The following is a 19,469-nucleotide window of genomic DNA, read 5'->3' as shown; positions in this document are numbered from 1 at the left end:
ATGTATGGGGCTATGCCCAAGAGGACAGAAATGGAGAGGCTGTCCTGTCCTGGTCTGAACTGCACAAACTATCACTCATCCATGATAGCAAGCTCCCACCATCCTACAACAGCGGGAGATGGCACCGAGGTTATAACCCAGACCTCTTATTTGTGAGCGACAGCATCGTACAGCAATGCACCAAATCAGAGGGACCACCAATCCCAAACACACAGCACCGACCAATAATATGCCAACTGTTCCCAACAATAAGGCCTCAGGAAGTTCGATTTAAACGAAGATACAACTTCAGAAAGGCAGATTGGACTAAATTCTCAGACATGTTAGACGGCATGATCACATCGGTCGCGCCAATCCCTGAGGAATACGAACATTTTATTGAAATAGTGAAAACCTGCTCACGGGCCTCCATACCGAGAGGCTGCAGAACCCACTACCTCCAGGGCATTACTCCTGAAACAGCTGCCTTGTTGGAAAACTATTACAGGCTCCACAACGAAGACCCATTCAGTGACCAGACTCTTCAGGCAGCGCAGAGCATTGTGTCCTCCATCTCTGAAGCCAAGAAAGAACAGTGGATCAAGTTGATCACAGAGGTCGACATGGGCAGGAGCAGCCAGAAGGCCTGGAGGCTGCTGAGACGGCTGAGCAACGATCCCTCACAAACTAATACCCATGCCAACATAAAGGCAGATCAGATAGCACACCAACTCTTGAAGAATGGGAAACCCAACCTTGCCACCAAAGTAGGAAAGAAACCAATAGCCAGACAACCAGAGATTGAGAACAACAATCTCCATGAACCCTTTACATCTACTAAATTGGACATGGCTCTCAACAAATGTAAGAATGGCAAAGCAGCTGGCTTGGATGATCTACGGATGGAACAAATCAAGAACTTTGGTCCAAAAGCAAGGCGCTGGCTGCTGGAGCTGATGAACAACTGCACTGCATCCTGTCAGATCCCCAAAATCTGGAGGAAAGCAAGAGTCATCGCCATCTTGAAGCCAGGCAAAGACCGTAATGACCCAAAAAGCTATAGACCAATCTCCCTGTTGTGCCACCTCTACAAAGTTCTGGAGAGACTTATTTTGCATAGAATTATGGAAAATATAGACCCCTGTCTGATCCCACAGCAAGCTGGCTTCAGAAAAGGCAAAAGCTGCACATCACAAGTGCTGAACCTGACCCAGCACATAGAAGATGGCTTTGAAAGGCAGCAGATCACAGGAGCTGTCTTCATAGACTTGTCAGCAGCCTATGATACTGTGAACCACCGCCTCCTCCTGAGAAAAATGTATAATATCACAAAGGACTACCACCTCACCCGCCTCATAGGAAACCTGCTACAAAACAGGAGCTTTTTTGTTGAGTTCCAGGGCCAGAGAAGCAGATGGCGGAAACAGAAGAACGGCCTGCCTCAGGGGAGCGTGCTTGCTCCATCCATGTTCAACATCTACACAAATGACCAGCCACTGCCAGAAGGGACAGAGAGTTTCATCTATGCTGATGATCGTGCCATTACTGCTCAAGCAGGGAGCTTTGAGATGGTAGAACAGAAGCTCTCCGAAGCTCTAGGTGCTCTTACTGCCTATTACAGGGAAAACCATCTGATCCCTAATCCATCTAAAACACAGACATGCGCCTTTCACCTTAAGAACAGACAAGCATCCCGAGCTCTGAGGATTACCTGGGAAGGAATCCCACTGGAGCATTGCAGCGCACCCAAATACCTGGGAGTCACTTTGGACCGTGCTCTGACCTACAAGAAGCACTGCCTGAACATCAAACAAAAAGTGGGCGCTAGAAACAACATCATACGAAAGCTGACTGGCACAACCTGGGGATCACAACCAGACACAGTGAAGACATCTGCCCTTGCGCTATGCTACTCTGCTGCTGAGTATGCATGCCCAGTGTGGAACACATCTCATCACACTAAAACAGTGGATGTGGCTCTTAATGAGACATGCCGCATTATCACGGGGTGCCTGCGCCCCACACCACTGGAGAAATTACACTGCTTAGCCAGTATTGCACCACCTGACATCCGCCGGGAAGTAGCAGCCAATAGTGAAAGGACCAAGGCAGAGACATCTCCAGCTCATCCCCTGTTTGGGTATCAGCCAGCACGTCAACGACTTAAATCAAGACATAGTTTTCTTAGATCTACAGAGACACCCGCTGGAACACCCCAGCAAGCAAGAGTCCAAAAGTGGCAGGCCCAAACCCAGCACCTCAATTCATGGGTGATACCAGATGAGAGACTCCCCCCTGGGCACTCAGAAGACTGGGCGACTTGGAAGGCGCTGAACAGATTGCGCTCCGGCACCATGAGATGCAGAGCCAATCTTAAGAAATGGGGCTACAGGGTGGAATCCTCGGCATGCGAGTGCGGAGAAGAACAAACCACTGACCACCTGCTGCAATGCACCCTGAGCCCTGCCACATGCACGATGGAGGACCTTCTTGCGGCAACCCCAGAGGCACTCCAAGTGGCCAGATACTGGTCAAAGGACATTTAACCAAATACCAAATTTACAAAATCCGTGTGGTTTTTTCTTTCTTTTTTTTTCTTTTTCTTTTTAATCTCTGTGTTTGTTTTGCTCTGTTAGAATTGTAATACAATGGTTGCTGATGACACGATAAATAAATCTACCATCATTTTAGCAGCTTTCCTCTTGCATGTATTGTCTATTATTATTATTATTATTATTATTATTATTATTATTATTATCTTTATTTGTACCCCGCTAGCATCTCCCGAAGGACTCGATGCGGCTTACAAAGGCCTACCATGAGCCAAACACCCACCCATTGTAGTGGGTGGAGTAGGACTGGCATGTCTCATCCCTTAATTTATTTATTTATTTATTTATTATTTGCACTTGTTGACCGCCACTCTCAGCCCGAAGGCGACTCGTGGCGGTGTACAGAACATAGAACATACAGACAACAGTTACAGTAAATCAGGACCATAACACACATCTTACTAACACTCAGCTAATTAAACTAAAAATCCGCTTCGTCTTGTTTGGGTCATAATCAGTCTCGTAGTCATAGTCCATTCCGGTGGTCATTCCAAAACATAGCACTTAATTGAAGGCTTTTTCGAAGAGCCAGGTTTTCAGGCCCTTGCGGAAGGCCATGAGGGAAGGCGCCTGTCTAATTTCAGCAGGGAGGGAGTTCCACAGCCTCTTAACATAAAACTTTTCAAACACTGCATGTTGGTGACACACTTTTTTGACATGCATCATTTTGTGACACAGTTTTACTAGCAAACCATTCCCTTGTAAGAGATACAGACACGTACATAAAATTGTCATAATAACACTATTATTGTTATTATCATTTGATTTCTTACCTACTTTGCATCTTGAGGCAGATTACAACATAGCTAAAATACATAATCATTATATAAAATGCTCATATGTATTTTTTACAAAACACGTATATTAAAATACACAGATAAGATATTAAAGTATAGTGAATTAATTCATGATTAAAACTGGCTGAGTAGGCCTGCCAGAAGAGGCAGGTCTTCAGCTGTGTTTTAAATTCCAGCAGCGAATTTAGCTGCCAGAGCATTTCTGGCAGGTTGTTCCACATCACATTAAAAACATTTCATTCACACACACATATATAGAATGTCATGTTTCTTTCACACAATCTCAGAAGTTTCTTGTTACACTCACACAACATCCCTACATATTGCAGCCAACACTCTTAGGTGTTGTGATACATAGTTTGGAAAGCTCTGTCCTAACATAATGTATGAAAGACAGTCTTTCCCCCCCCCCCCATAAGTTATACATTAGTGGTATTTTAGAATGACATTATGCTATTCTAACACTCGCCACTGGAGGGAGTACACCACTTGTATAATTATAAAAATGATCAATATTCTTATACTCTAGAATTACAATTTTCTATTATAAGTTATTACTATTTGACATGAACTACAGTGAAATGCACACATCCCCTTACCTTACTGCCTTTTGTTCCATCGCAATAGCAGTGGTTTTTGCCCTTGCATACACAGTTCTAAAAAGGAAAAGGAAAAGTATTTTTACAACAGCCATAGCTTGTTTTTAATAAAAACATTAAATTCATACTGTCATTTAAAATGTATGTTTACTTTTCATGGTTTCTCAGATGCCTATATAAGAAGTTTCCATTTAAACTTTTACATTAATTAAAATCACCAAACCTGAAACTTCCAGAGATACAACAATGCATTTGAATTATCATTAGAATCATTAGATGTTACTGTCCCATCAACTTATTCTTTTCTCCACAAACCAGAGGTTTTTTGGACCCGAGATAAGAAATAGGCTTCCATATACCAAACTGTATGAGATATAATTTTGGATTATCTCATAACATGAATAACATGACAGATTTCCCCCACCCTCTATTGGTTTCTTCATATGTTTTTATTTTATTCTCTCAATCTTGATCTTCCCAGAAGGCTCAGGCCAAATCAAGTTGCTGAAATTTCTCCTAGCTTGTTTATGCATCCTCATTAATAATGTTGCAAGTCGCTGCTGCATTATCACAGGATGCCGCTAGAGAAATTATACTGTTTAGTTCCATGGTTCTCAACCAGGGTCCCCAGGTGTTTTGGCCTAAAACTCCCAGAAACCCCAGCCAGTTTACCAGCTGTTAGGATTTCTGGGAGTTGAAGGCCAAAACATCTGGGGACCCACAGGTTGAGAACCACTGGTTTAGCTGGTATTTCACCATCCAATATCCACTGGGAAGTAGCAGCCAGTAATGAAAGGACAAAGGTATTGACATCTCTGGCCCATCCTCTGTTTGGATATCAGCCAGCATGCCAATTATTTAAATCAGGAAATAGTTTTCTAAGATCTACAGAGATACTCGCAGAAACACCTCAGCAAGCAAGAGTCCAAAAGTGGCAGGCTAAAACCCAGAACCTATATCAGTAGCTGATACTGAATGAGAAACTCCCTTCTGGGCAAACTGGAAGGCACTGAACAGGTTGTGCACTAGCACCACGAGATGCAGAGCCAATCTTAAGAAATGAGGCGACAGAGTGGAGTCCGCAACATGCGAGTATGAGGAAGAGCAAACCACAGACCAATTACTACAATGCAGTCTGAGCTGGCCACATGCACAATGGAGGACCTTCTTATAGCAACACTAGAGGCACCCCATGTGGCCAGCTACTGGTCAAAGGAAATTTAGCATAATGTCAAGTTTTTAACTCTGTTTGTGGTTTCTAATGCATTATAACTGTATTCTAAATTTGCTTATGAGATGATAAATAAATTAATTAATATTCCATATTGACCAGACTCTGATTTTATTTGGATGCATTTGTTCTAATTTTCATCTGTGACAGGCTAGAAGGAATGTTAACAGTTCAAAACAGATTGCTTCAATTACAAACAAAGCCGTTGCAACCTGCAAGAATATAAGTAGTTCACAAAGAATGTGACAAGAGACATCAAAAGTGAGAAGGGAAGAGAATCAAGAAAAGAAAAAGAAATTCTGCCATGGGGGTGAAGGTCTTTGTTTTGGAACTTATGAGCCAAAACATTGGTTTCAAGCTTCTCGTCTTATGTACTGAGTTTTTGGAACGTAGCTTGCAATTTTCATTGGTTACACTCTGGGTGGCTTTTAAACCCTCTTCCTTTCATTTAACAGCTTCTTCCCATGACAAATGTTTTGTGGCTTGTAGGGTGGCAAGACCAAATTGCAAGTTGGATCTCAACAAAACACAACAATTTCAAAATGTTTGACTAATTGGACCAATTAGTGAAATCTTACATTGTTCATCAGACTTAGACGTCACCTGATAACCTCCAGGTATTTTTTAAACATTTTTTTAAAACAATCCCAAATGCCAATCCCTTGAAAGAGAATGAAGTGTACATGTTGTGACACACACATGTACATCTTCATTCTGGATTGTTGCAGGCGATCATTTTAATATTAGAAAATTCCTAAAACTGTGCAGTCTTGATTCCTTAAGTAGATCTTTCTCGGTCAAAGACATAACAAGTTCAAACTGCAGAGGTTATACCATTAATTAATAGGCTTTTTAGATTCAAGGAATTAAAAGACAGAAGTGACAAAAGTTGGGCTTGCAAATTTCAAATTCCAACATGTGGAAGGAAGTCTTACTATTAACCTTATCTCATAGCTTCCAGCCATCCTTATTTAGCAGAGATAATCTTGATTAATTCAGTGCATTCCCACTTTTCAGTTGCTTCCAAAATATCCGTTTGCTTCTCCTCTTGCCTCCCTGCACTTTTTCCTTTGTCGCTGGCATACTTCAGTTACTCCACACTGAGTTTAAAGTACCATCTGGACCATACCGTGATGTTGCTTGTCCACATGTATATGGTTTGCATTTATTCCATATTTCAAATAATTGTTTAAAGCACTATTCACTCCCAGATCCATATGTATGCCTTGTCGAAGGCTTTCATGGCCAGAATTACTGGGTTGCTGTGAGTATTTCGGGCTGTATGGCCATGTTCCAGAAGCATTCCCCCCTGACGTTTCATCCACATCTATGGCAGGCATCCTCAGAGGTTGTGAGATTGTGCCAGCTTGATAAGCATTGAATAGGCTTGCAGCTTCAAATCCTGGCTGCTTTCTGCCTGGGGGAACTCTTTGTTGGGAGATGTTAGCTGGCCCTGATTATTTCCTGTCCAGACAGAAGAGAATGCTTCTGGAACAAAGCAACCCAATATGTGTTTATGTTTAAGATGTTATGTTATCCATTCAATGCTATTCAAAGCAAGCGCCAAACTGCGATGGCCAGGAACACATAAGTGTTCTGTGGTCCAGAGTGGGAGAAAAAACTCTTGTCTGTTGGAGGCAAGTTACTCTTTGGGACCACAACACTCAGAATCCTCTTGCCAGTTTGCTGGGGGATTTTGGGAACCATGGACCAAAAAGGGCAGGCATAACTCCCATCAACTCTCCATCTGAGAGGGAAGAGGACAATGAGAAAGTTCATGAACTCTGTTCCATTCATGGAAGGAAAATTAGGATCCAAGCTAAGGTTTGTTTTAATGTTCCTTAAATTATAATTCTGACGGTAGTCCAACGACACATTCAGGACGGTACAGTGGAATGCAAAGAATAAAAGGTGGGCTCAGAGCACTTGATGGCTCTTCCAAACTCCATTTCAAAACAGAGGTGGCTTCTTTTCAACAGAAAATCACAGCTCCATTGACTGATTTTGTTTACTTTATAAAGTCCGGTTATTGCTGTCCGGGCTACTCTGCTTGTGCTGAATTGGAACTGTCAGTGAAAGGGCAAAGCAAGCTGACACAGCACTGCGCGAGAAGAGGAGGCAGAACAAGCGCCAGCCTAGTGTAATAGGACATGTAATTTGTTTTAAATTGAAACTTGAATGCCTTAGAGTGATGAGATGGGAAAGTTAAATAAGAATCGAGTCAGTGGGATACAACAGATATGCAACATGAAGAAAACCTTTTTTTCTGGGTCCCCATTTTCATAGTTTTATAGTGTAACACAATTTTTTTTAAAAATACCTTTCTAAGGGAATTAAACAGTTTTTAGGTTGAAAGTTTCAATAAGTTTAGGAATGAAGGGACACACACACACACATATTATACTGCCTGAAAATCCTGAATAAGTTTTTTTGCCATTGTTTGAGCTCTATCAAAAGTTGCAAGGTATTTCTCTGCTGCAGGACAACATATTAAATATTAAGAGAAAGGATATTAAATAAGACAATATATTCCACAGCAGCTATACATAATTTGTAGTTTTTGACAAAATCCTGCAAAAGAATCAACTGGAGTAATTATTGTCTCCTGCCAATACCACTATCAAGGGTTTATATCAAAACCTCCAAGGTTTAGTCTAAGGATATTGTTTTACATTTTTCTCATCAGTAAATAAAGGTGCAGCTGATGGAATCCAATGGCCATGAACTGTGGAGCCTGGAGCCTCCACTTGTTTGTTTATGACTTTCTACTTTAAGGAGTAATGTTAGAATATAATCTTGGTATCCAAAAGCTAAATGCAGTCCCTGGCATCTCCAGAAAAGGCTGGAAAGAAACTTTATAGCAGCATTTCTAAGTTTTGGGGGGGGGGGGGGCTGAGAGGGTGTCAGAGGGGTCACCAAAGACCATCAGAAAACACAGTATTTTTTGTTGGTTATGGGGGTTCTGTGTGGGAAGATTGGCCCAATAATAATAACAATAATAACTTTATTTTTATACCCAACCTCCATCCAGAATATCAAGGCAGAAAATCCCACAATGTCTCCTTGAACTGGATTATCTGAGTCCACACTGCCATATATTCCAGTTCAAAGCGGAAAATGTGGGATTTTATTCAGCTGTGTGGAAGGACCCCCACAATGCCTTCTCTGCCAAAGCCCAGCAAACTACAGCTCCCAGGATAGCACAGCACTGAGCCAGGGCAGTTGAAATTGTGGCACTGCATTCATTCCATAGTGTAGTTCAGGCATGGGCCAACTTGGGCCTTCCAGGGGCTTTATATGGAAGTGGGGTCTGAAGTTGGCCCATGCCTGGTGTAGAAGCACTCAAAGGCATGAACAGAGTGCCCCTCTTTCCCTCCTTCCCCAGGGCACCTGCATGTTGTCTCCTCTCAGGAGTCCACAATGGAGCCCTTTGGAAGTGGCACATCCCTCTTGGGCTGATGAGCTCCCCCCCCCCCATGAGCGGCAAGTGACTAACCCACTGAGACGGCCGGGTGGGCTGCTTTCCCCCAAGTCACCCTTTGGGAGCACAGCTGGAAGACACCTGATGCCTGGAGGAGGCAGCAGCACCACCTTCAGAGGGAGCTCGGCTTCATCGCCCTGAGGCAAAGAACGGAAGCACGTGGGGAAGGTGCGGGAAAGAGAAAGAGCAGCTGCGCTGCCCGTACAGCTGCTCTCACCTCCTCGCGCGTGCACCAAGTGGAGGGAAAAAGAGGAGCCCGCCTTCCCTGTCCAACTGTTCAAGCACACGGGGCGCATGCGTGGAGCCAGAAGGGAGGAGGTGGAGTGAGTCAAGCCCCAGGCCAAAATGAGACCTCGTCTCCGTGTCGCCTTCAAGAGGGAGAGGGAGGCAGAGAAAGGTTGTGACTCACAACTGTGGAGGGGCATTTACAGAAGCGCCTCTGCATCCCTGGCAAAACAAAGTTTACCGTAACAGCTTACTTTGCGTAATGGACGAGCCGCCCCTGGATGTAACAAACAATATTGAGCTACTGTAGATGGAACAATGGTTTGAATGTCACGGATTCTGAATTCTGGCCTAAATAATATAAAATTGAGAGGAGATTGTTCCCATCTTGCCTTTTAGAATAATACTGAAATGTTCCGTAAACTTCATTTATATGTGACAGTCCTGAAATTTGGAGAACGGTAAACAGAATTTCTTGAGAAGAGCTTCTCTTCATTTTCTCCCCTCTTCTCCACTTCCCTCCCTCTCTTTAGTTTGAATGTGATGTTTTACTATGGTGAATACCCTCTCCCTCCATTTGATTTCATTTTTGACATAGTTTCTGTTGCTTGCAATGAATCTTTGATTCCATTTCCACAATTTAGAAACTGTATATATTTCCAGATATATAGAAAAAGAAGGATGCCAGTGCCTTTAAATAAAGATCAGGCTACTAGCTGAGTTGGTGAATACATAAAATAGTTTCCCACCCTGTAGCAACTCCTTAGTTGTGAAACGTAAGGAAGATTTGACTTTGTTCTCTGAGTTCCCAGCAACACAGTGGAAAAGTTCTATGTAAGTTGATCTGTAATGTTGTAATGCTTCCTGTTCCTAAAAAATCAACAGGTGTTGTATAACTGATCCATCTTTTAATGGATTTGTGTGTTTATGTTTGTGTGACTACATGGCAAGAAAGAAAAAGACAAAAGGAGGCCACAGAATGAAGACTGATGGAAAACATAATCACAGAGATGCCCTCAAACAATCCATGAATGTAACAGTATTGTTTTGCCTTCTACATTTCATCTGGAAGGTTCCTTAATGAACGAAGAAGTGAGGGGATGGCATGTTATAACAGTTATATACAGTATTCCCAAAGTGTGACGAAATGAAAATCATGTGTTGTTCACGTTTGATCAGCCCACACACTGTCTTGCCAGAGAAAGAAAAATATGCCATGCAGATGAACAATAAAGAACAAGTAGTTTACTCTTCATAGTTCAGAACAACATAATTACGATCAGTAGCATCGACTCACATAATGTCCTTTTTTGAGAGATTTAAAATGATATTTCTCTGTACATCTGGAGAATCTCCTTCAGAAGATCATGAAGCAAGAGCGCACTCCAAAACTCTGTCTCTCTCTTCTTCTCCCTCCTTCTCTGCTAACACCTGCATAGCTCAAGCCTGGAAATGTAACAGTATCCAAAAGTCCCAGGCTCAGCTAGCTCCCAGGGCATAGCCCCACCAATCAGCTTCATGCATGTTATTTGACAGTTGACACACACACACTAACTGATTTCTTACATGCTCCAACACAAAGTAGGAACAGCTTGAACAAACAAGATGGCAGCAGTCTCAGCTCCATAGGTACCAGAGTCATAGACTCCAAACTCAATTGTTTTCACACCTCTGCCTGAACAATCCCCCAAAGTGTGAAAGACCCTTGTATTTGTGGACATTTATAGGAGAAAAATGCATGCAGGTTGTTTTCTTCCAATTAAAAAACAAAAGTGTATTGGCTATTCTCCAACCTTACCTCTAGGTTAACAGTGCTGAATTTCAATATCTCTGCATTATAGCCACACCACTATTTTCCAGCATACACATACTTTTGCGTATTGTTTTGACTGATGCAAGCTTGATCATCATTGATAAACACAAAAGCAACATTCTTCCAACTCATCATATAACTCCTGGGAAGATGTTATTTTTCTGTTTATGGCGGCACTGATGGAGGAAATACGACTGAAGCAAACTCTCCATTTGCCCCATTTGCACTGGAATGCTTGTACAGCAGAATGCTTTCATGTGAAGGCACGTAGACTCTTGTGCAACATTCTTCTAGCTAAGTGGACCAAAAAACAAAAAGAAAAGAAAAAAGGAGGAGGAGGAGGAGGAGGAGGAGGAGGAGGAGGAGGGAGCAGGATCTACCACCATAAAATACTCCTTCCTTGCATACACTGAATGATATCAAACATGTCTGTTCAATACTATAATTCAGGATCAGACGATAGATTACCCATTACTCACGAATCACACTGGGTGATCTAGATGCATTCGCCATATCATCCTATTAATTTTATCTCTGCTAATTTTCTTCCCTATCTTTCTACCAAATGGTGCTCAAGGTATTTGGCAAAAAAACAAACAAACATAAAGTAAAATGCAGGATTTAAAAAAAAAACAGTTCACAAAGAGGAATGTAAACATTAATAAAATGCAGTCTGCTAAATAATTCAAAGCTTCTCTGATTAAAACTGTCCTCCCTTGCTACTGGAAGGTCATCACAGAAAGGCAAGATAGGCCTTCCTTGGCAGGAGAGATTTGTAGTTAATATAATTTATCTCATGGGGTTATGAGGGGAAAGGGAGACAGAAGACAATCACGGATGGCATCCTGTGCCATTTGTAGGAAAGGTGGCACAGAAGATGTAATAGCACTATGTAACACATTTTTGTTCCTGGGTTATAAATGTCATTTCCTAATTGGTTCCATCATAAAAACATGGAAAATGTTTATTAAACTGCAAACACCTTGCAAACACATCCTGCAGCACATTTTGCTATAGTTTTTCAATGGATATCTAATAGAGTCTCAACCAATTTAACATAGTTTGTGGCAGCCACAAAACCAAAGTTTCTGGAGTATAATAACTACTTTCAAAGTAAGTACCGCACAATTAAACAAGAATAACTCTTTCAAACAAGGAAAAAATTATTTTGTTACATAGTGTAATTAATGAACAAAATTATATGCAGTTATTGCCCTTATTTTAAATGCAGCAAGGGTAACCTTTCAGACTTTTGGCAGTTGAAATGGATGCTGTTCCTCCAAAGAATGTGTCTGGGTAAGAAATAAATATTTTCTGAAGCACTTTTCATACTTCTAGGTGATAAACCTGAACTTCATACCCACTTAGGATAAGATGGCACTTTAGCCAGGCATGCAGACATAGCAATATGACTCATGTTATTTATGCCTATGGTATGCAGGTCAGATATCAAACTGTTATTTCCACAAACAAGGATGAAAACGTAAAGCTGTCTGTATGTCTGGATAGGTTTGTGGTTACTGGTTTATAAGACTGAAATGACAAATAAATAGCTGGAACCAATTCTCTTGTGATGGCAAGACTACACAGTGGACAACTTGGACAACAAGTGTGATGCTGTTGTCGAAGGCTTTCCTGGCCAGAATCACTGGGTTGTTTTAATATCAGTTTTTTTTAAAAACCCTCTAAAATGAGAACAGTAAATAAAGAGGAACACTAAAAAATGGGAATTCCAGACAGGAAACAACCATGGCCAGGTCAATGCTACTCAGGCAGGTCAACTGCAATATTCACATTTGCCTCAAACAGAAAAGAGTTTTTTCTCCCATCCTGAACAGTCCACAGCTATATAAACCCCACTTGCCTAGTTTCCAACAGATCTCACAACCTCTGAGGATGCCTGCCACAGATGTGGGTGAAAAGTCAGGAGAGAATGCTTCTGGAACATGGCCATTCAGCCCGGAAAACTCACATCAACCAAATGTGATGCTCATTAAATTTCCTTTGATAATATCACTCTATCTCATAAATTGGCAGTGAGTATAAAATGGGATATAAACAAGCCATCATTTCCTATACCCACTCATCTTTCTTAGCAGCCAAACATTATTAAGTCTTTCTGTTGAAAATAATAGACTCTTATTAACTTTTTGCCATATGGGTCACCTTCAGCTTCTTGAATAAAGTGTTCTAGAAGCAAGAATATAACAAATAAATAAAATTCAAATTGCCTTGAATCAGTAAATGAACCTTGCTCTCCACAGATTGAGGAGTGGTGATTCAGTAGACCCAACAAATTAGAGTCTGAAAAAGTATGTGAAGAAGCAACTGAGGTCACACAACCCAGCATTCCACCCTTGATGTGGCTTGGCTGCTTCAGTGCTGGAATGTGGTGGGTCTTTGTTTTGAGGTAAACACCATGATCCAAGTTTTGACTGCTCTGTGTAAAAAATATATATTCCACAATCAGTTTGTTTTGGATTATGGATATGCCAATTTTTGCTCTTCTGTGTGGCCTGGATGTAATGCAATGATTAAGAGATATACTCCAAATCCCAGACACATGCAGTACTACAGTTGCTTTAGAGGACCTCTGCACCAAATTTCAATATCTTGGTGAGAGAAGTAAGTCAAAACAATTCAAGTATTCTGATGCCATTTGTCTACTAGCTGCAATTTAAGTGGGTGAGGACAGAGCAGAGGAAACATGAACACCCCCTCCAGTAGTGCAGGCATTTCACAGATATACACTGGTGGGTGCACATGTCATCAAGAACTATCAGAATGCGGTCAAGATATTAATTTGGAAAAATAGATAAACTAGAGAAGGATGTGGTGCGGCATGCTGCTTTTGCCCAAGTGTCCTGGAAAGGAAAGATTTCACTGCCTTCTCTTCTCCTGCTAAGTTAACAGAGGAAGAGAAGACAATTGAAATGAGGACAAAGAAGAAAGTGAAAAAGAAAGAGAAATTGTGACATTTAAACAGCAGTCGAAAAAATGATTAGTCAAGACTGTCCCAGATACATTGGGATGGTTTGAGGCTGCAGAACAGCCATGGGCGGTCACGAGACAAAGTCTGAGCCTGGTGGAAACTTCAGTAATGTATTCAAAGCTAAATAAACTATCTAAGACTTTTATGTTAAGTTAATGTGAGCAGCAAATATATGCAACTGTCATCTGCAAGTAATGTTGGAAAAGTGATTATGATGTAGAGAAAGATATAATTTCCTATCATAAATGCTTTCAAAATGTGTCTGCCTCTTTAAAAGAAAGTTAATTATTTAAAGAAGGAGGCTTAGGCCCCTTCTACACAGCTGTATAAAATCCAGATTGTCTGCTTTGAACTGGATTATCTGGCAGTGTAGACTCATATAATCCAGTTCAAAGCAGATAATGTGGATTATCTGCCTTGATATTCTGGGGGCCCTTCCACATAGCCATATAACAATACCTGCTTTGAACTGGGTTATCTGAGTCCACACTGCCATATATTCTTATTCAAAGCAGAAAATGTGAGATTTTATACAGCTGTGTAGAAGAGGCCCTGGATTATATGGCAATGTAGAAGGGTCCTCATGCACATCTGAATTAAAGTGGGAAAAACCCAATTACCGGGGACAAATGTCTGTGCATTAACATATGTTTTGTTCAATGTATGGTGTTGGGGCATGTAATGCTTTCCCCCTGCTGAATTGAAGTGGGTTGGTCAGCCTATGTCTTCATGGAAATGCATAGTTGGATTTCCCATGTATACCACCCACAATTTCAGGACAGAAGAAAGGTGAGATATAAATAACTGCAACTAATGATGCCCAAGCCTCCATGGTGAATACCTCCCTCATCAAGGGGAAGTGACGCCGAAGCAGCTCTGAGCACAACATGGGAACCTTCCTGTGTTAGGAGGGAAGCATCCTACGATGCTTCCACTCTAGATCAGGTGGAACTTCAACAGGAAGTCCCCTGATGTGATGTGGTGGGCAGCATGCCCATCCATTGCTGGACTATCTCTTTAGTATCCTAGGATGCAAAAAAAGTAAGTCTGATGAGGTAGTTCCTACTGTAGTTACAGGAACTTAATTTTAATAAAGGGAGTAAAGATAATTGCAGGGGTAATTGCAGAAGCTTTATGAAAAAGGAAAGTTTTGAGGAGTGGTCTAAAGGAAGATAATGTTGTTTAGATGTTATTTTAAGGGAGTTCTAAGCATAAGGGGGTTATAATTTTTCCTGGTGTGCCTGGAAGCCATTTGGCTTCGAACCACCCATGAATGAACTCTTACTACATGAAAAGGTGGAGTGTCATACCACGAGATACCTCTCCTAGTGCACAAACAGCCCCTCATCTCAGTCATTCATAAGATGGTAACCTAATGATATATTCCTCATTTACAGGGTGATTATTTCTGGCTCAAAACAGTTGATAAAATGGGATAACTTGAAAACTCTTTAAACCAGTGGTTCTCAACCTGCGGGTCCCAGACGTTTTGGCCTACTACTCCCAGAAATCCCAGCTAGTTTACCAAGTGTTAGGATTTCTGGGAGTTGAAGGCCAAAACATCTGGGGAACCCACAGGTTGAGAACCACTGCATTAAATCATATGTAACTTTTTGTACAATTGTTACCATCATGAAGCATACTGCTCTGAATCTGGGTCCATTGTTCTGAAATACCCTGTATATCCAGCAAGCATTGTGTTCTGCATCTACTAGACTCCATCTGCCCCATATTTCTTCAAAATACTTACACTTCTCCATCTTGTATTATAAATGGCAATTCACCCAAGTGTGAGAGACAACGAGCATTCACATTAAAAGAACAAGCTTAAGTAATTGGCGAATTTTGCTTAAGCAGCAGTTTGTAGAAGGAGGAACCTAACTGTAAATGCAAAGTCTGGGTGAGTCAGGTCTAGTAATTCTAGAATACTGCTAGCAAAGCAAAATGCCAATATACTAGAATCGTTTCATGCATTGTGAGCATCCAACATGAATTCACTAGAATTATCAAAGACTATTAAGAGCTTTATGTGTTTTTTTGGAGATTGCTGGAACCAGTATGACAAAATCCAATTATTAAACCTTCAATAAGTATAGACAACATAGAGAAAAATTAAGAGATTCTGAGATGCAGTAAAAATATGTCAGCTCCTCCAAACACACTGTGCAACCATTTGTGAATTGGATTTTCTTCTGGAAGAAAACCAGGCTGACAATAGAAGGTTCGTATTCTGACATACCTTCAAGTCCTCTTAGCAATGAACACATTGATATGCATTCTGAATGGGCAGCCAGATTTCCTGCTTGTTGAATGCCTATGTTATTAAGATCAAAATACTGTATTTACTTGTATTTAACGCTTACCTTTTTTGGCTAAATCACCTTGCCAAAATTAGGGTGCACATTAGATTCACATAATACGGTAATCTTAATGCTGAGCCAAAGCAATAGGGGAAGCTGCTTCAGGAGCACCTGAATTCTTCCCAAAATGAATAATCAGTTGTTCAACTTCTGGTTTTAATTTCTAAATGTGTTTTTCCTCAATTATATTAAACAAATGTTATGTATGAAATAATCAAATTTCTTTATTGTCAGATGGTACATAAGGTTCTATTACTGTCGATTATTGCTGTTGGGCCTCCTGGTGGCGCAGTGGGTTAAACCACTGAGTTGCTGAACTTGCTGACTAAAAGGTCTTCGGTTCAAATCCGGGGAACAGGGTGTGCTCCCGTTGTTAGGCCCAGCTTCTGCCAACCTAGCAGATCAAAAACATGCAAATGTGAGTAGATCAATAGGTACCGCTTCTGTGGGAAGGTAACAGCACTCCATGTAGTCATGCTGGCCACATGACTTGGAGGTGTCTACGAACAACACCGGCTCTTCGGCCTAGAAATGGAGATGAGCACCACCACCCCAGAGTCAGACATGACTAGACTTAATGTCAGGGGAAACCTTTACCTTTTCTATTGCTATTGGAATCCTATGAAAAATTGGGAGATGGGGCATTAAATACTGTCCATATCTTCTCTTTTTTGTGAGATATGAGCCTATTGAGCTCTGTGATAAGTAGCTGTCAGTTTATCCCCCCCCCCTCCCCAATCCAATGCCGACCATTTATTACTGTTGCAAAATTATTGGATATTGTTGCCATTGCTAAGCAGAAGGCTGTTCTGTCTCTGAGCCTTTCTCTGAACTGCATGGAAAACTATTGATCAGCAAAGCAGGGCTATGAAATGTGTATCTCAAGGCACGCATTCCCCAGGCCTATCTTTCCCTATGCCTAGGATTCTTTAAGCTTTTAATATTTCTATTCCAGCTTTTTGAGCCCTTTCCACTCTATTGTTTTTGCTGAGTAAAGGTACATTTTAGATTTGAAGAAAATCTAAATCTAAAACTGAATCAAGCTGACTTGGACAGATTGAACAGATGTCCAGATCAAAACAGGACTTCTACAGACATGTCAGGAGCAACTTGAGAAACTTGAAGTCACTTCTGGTGTGAGAGAATTGATGGTCTGCAAGGACTTTGCCCAGGAGACATTGCCCTGGATGTTTCGTTGTTTTACCATCCTTGCAGGAGGCTTCTCTCATGTCCCGGCATGGGGAGCTGGAGCTGACAGAGGGAGCTCATCTGCACTCCCCCTGGATTCGAACCTCCGACCTGTTGCTCTTGAGTCCCTGCCAGCACAAGGGTTTAACCCTTTGTGCCACCAGGGGTTCCTTCTATGTAGGGGTTCCTTCTATGTAAAAACCCATGAATATTTGTAAGCAATTTGAATTACGAAAGACACCATGTTTCAAAACTGGATAAATTTCTTCCCAAAATGTCTATAGGTGGAAAACAGCAAGTTAAGATGGAAAGACAGAGGTTCATAGTTTTGTGATTGCCAGCTCTAGTTCTTAATCATAAAACCAGGGTTCTTTAATCCCCGTAAAATTATCCCAAAATAACCTTTCCAAATAATCTCAGAATTAAATCTGTGGTAGGAATGCTGAATGCTAATCACAGGAGTTCAGTACTCAATGCTAGTCATTCCTAGCATGAAGTTTAAAATATTTTGGTAGATTTAGTGGCACAATGTAGCACTTGAATGTTTGGAAAATTCTAAGTCTTGAAGTGTTAAAGTCCTTCTGCTCCACAATCAACATCAAGTCTCACTGCATTTTTACTTATTTTGGTGGCATTTGAACAGCAACAATAAAGCAAATAAAACAAAACCATTTAAAAATATTTCCTATTCATTAGTCTTATTCATTATTGTTTTATTTGTTTCATTATTATTGTTCAAATGGCTTTACCACATCTGTCACTTTAATAGACTTTGCAAAAAGAAGAAAAGAAAACACAAAAAAAGGATAAGAAAAAAACCAAACCAGACCTGCTGGGAGTGCCAGGAGATTAATAAAGGCAAAGCACTCTCTCCCTATAATTGAATGCCCACTTTTTGCCCCAAATTCTGTGTTGATCTTTCTGAAAATCTGTCACTTTCTAAACTATTTTACCATACCATTTTGATATAGATTGACCATAGAAAGTTAAAGATAAGCTAAAATGGCAAAAACTACTTTTACTCAAAATTATATGACCATTTTTATCTAGGTTATCTAGACTATTTGAGATTATCTGGTTCAGTACCTTCAGAATAGGTATTAACCTCTGAAAAGTATCTGGTTCAGTACCTTCAGAATGAGTATTAACTTCTGAAAATTGTGTCAACTTCTTTCAAAAATAAAGGTAAAGGTTTCCCCTGACATTAAGTCTAGTCGAATCCAACTCTGGGGGGGGGGGGGGGGGTGGTGGTGCTTATCTCCATTTCTAAGCTGAAGAGCCGGTGTTGTCCGTACACACCTCCAAGGTCATGTGGCCAGCATGGCTGCATGGAACACTGTCACCTTTCTGCCAAAGGGAGGATCTACTAACATTTGCATGTTTTCAAACTGCTAGATTGGCAGAAGCTGGGTTTAAGAGCAGGAGCTCACCCCACTCCCTGGATTCAAACCTGGATTCAAACCGGTCAGCAAGTTCAGCAGCTAAGTGTTTTAACCTGCTGTGCCACCAGAGGGACCATAAAGTTGTCATTATTTCCTTTTTGAAAATATTGAATTGCAGTACAACCTTCCTCCTCATATAAATAATGTTTGGAAAGTACAGTATGACCACTTTATCCAGAGATTCGATATACATGGTGTTACTCATTCTCCAAAAATATCCCCCCTCAGACGTGTTTGTGGGCCTCTTTATGATTCTATGATATGTTTCTGGCCCACGTGTGGTGAAAATATAGGGTTCGCTGCTAACCATGGTTTAGGTGTCCATGTGTGTTTATGTCTTAGAACATATTCCTCAAGGATACCAAAACCATCGAAACCACCACAATATTTCAAAGAAACTATTCAGTGATAACCTGACAGAAATAAGGCAAAGATCATACTCCTAAACAGTTGTGTAAAAGAGAAAAATTAAAACACTGCCCCTGCCAATGACCTTTCTTCTACACAACTATTAAAAAGATGCAAGAGTCCTTCTCAAGAAAGCATGTGTAATGAACCACTGCCTTATTCAAAATATATTCTATTGTAATTAAACAGTAAAATGGAAAGAATGGGTAAGATTTTGAGGGTTTACATTGTATCAAACATTAAAAGTTACTGGAGCAGGTGAAGAAAGTTTGTTTTAATGTTCTCCAGCAATCATCCAGACATAACTAGACAGAAGCAGTGAAGGCTGCCAGGTTTTCAAAA

General features: G+C 41.0%; 1 protein-coding gene across 2 annotated transcripts in view; it reads right to left on the bottom strand.

Annotated features, from left to right (window-relative positions):
• COL4A3 (collagen type IV alpha 3 chain) overlaps window positions 1–19,469 on the bottom strand; it is a 99,571-nt gene that overhangs the window by 60,898 nt on the left and 19,204 nt on the right. For both annotated transcript variants that reach the window (XR_010909514.1, XM_067465966.1), the window contains exon 2: window positions 3,988–4,044. Coding sequence is in view for 1 of the 2 variants with exons in the window: in XM_067465966.1 (XP_067322067.1) it covers window positions 3,988–4,044 (57 nt within the window). In the remaining variant the exon portion in view is untranslated. The remainder of the gene's footprint in view (window positions 1–3,987; window positions 4,045–19,469) is intronic.

Source organism: Anolis sagrei, chromosome 3 (genome assembly GCF_037176765.1).
Source record: "Anolis sagrei isolate rAnoSag1 chromosome 3, rAnoSag1.mat, whole genome shotgun sequence".
Lineage (NCBI taxonomy): Eukaryota > Metazoa > Chordata > Lepidosauria > Squamata > Dactyloidae > Anolis > Anolis sagrei.
The sequence above is the reverse complement of the archived record's forward strand: the minus strand, read 5'-3'. Positions and strand labels throughout refer to the sequence as shown.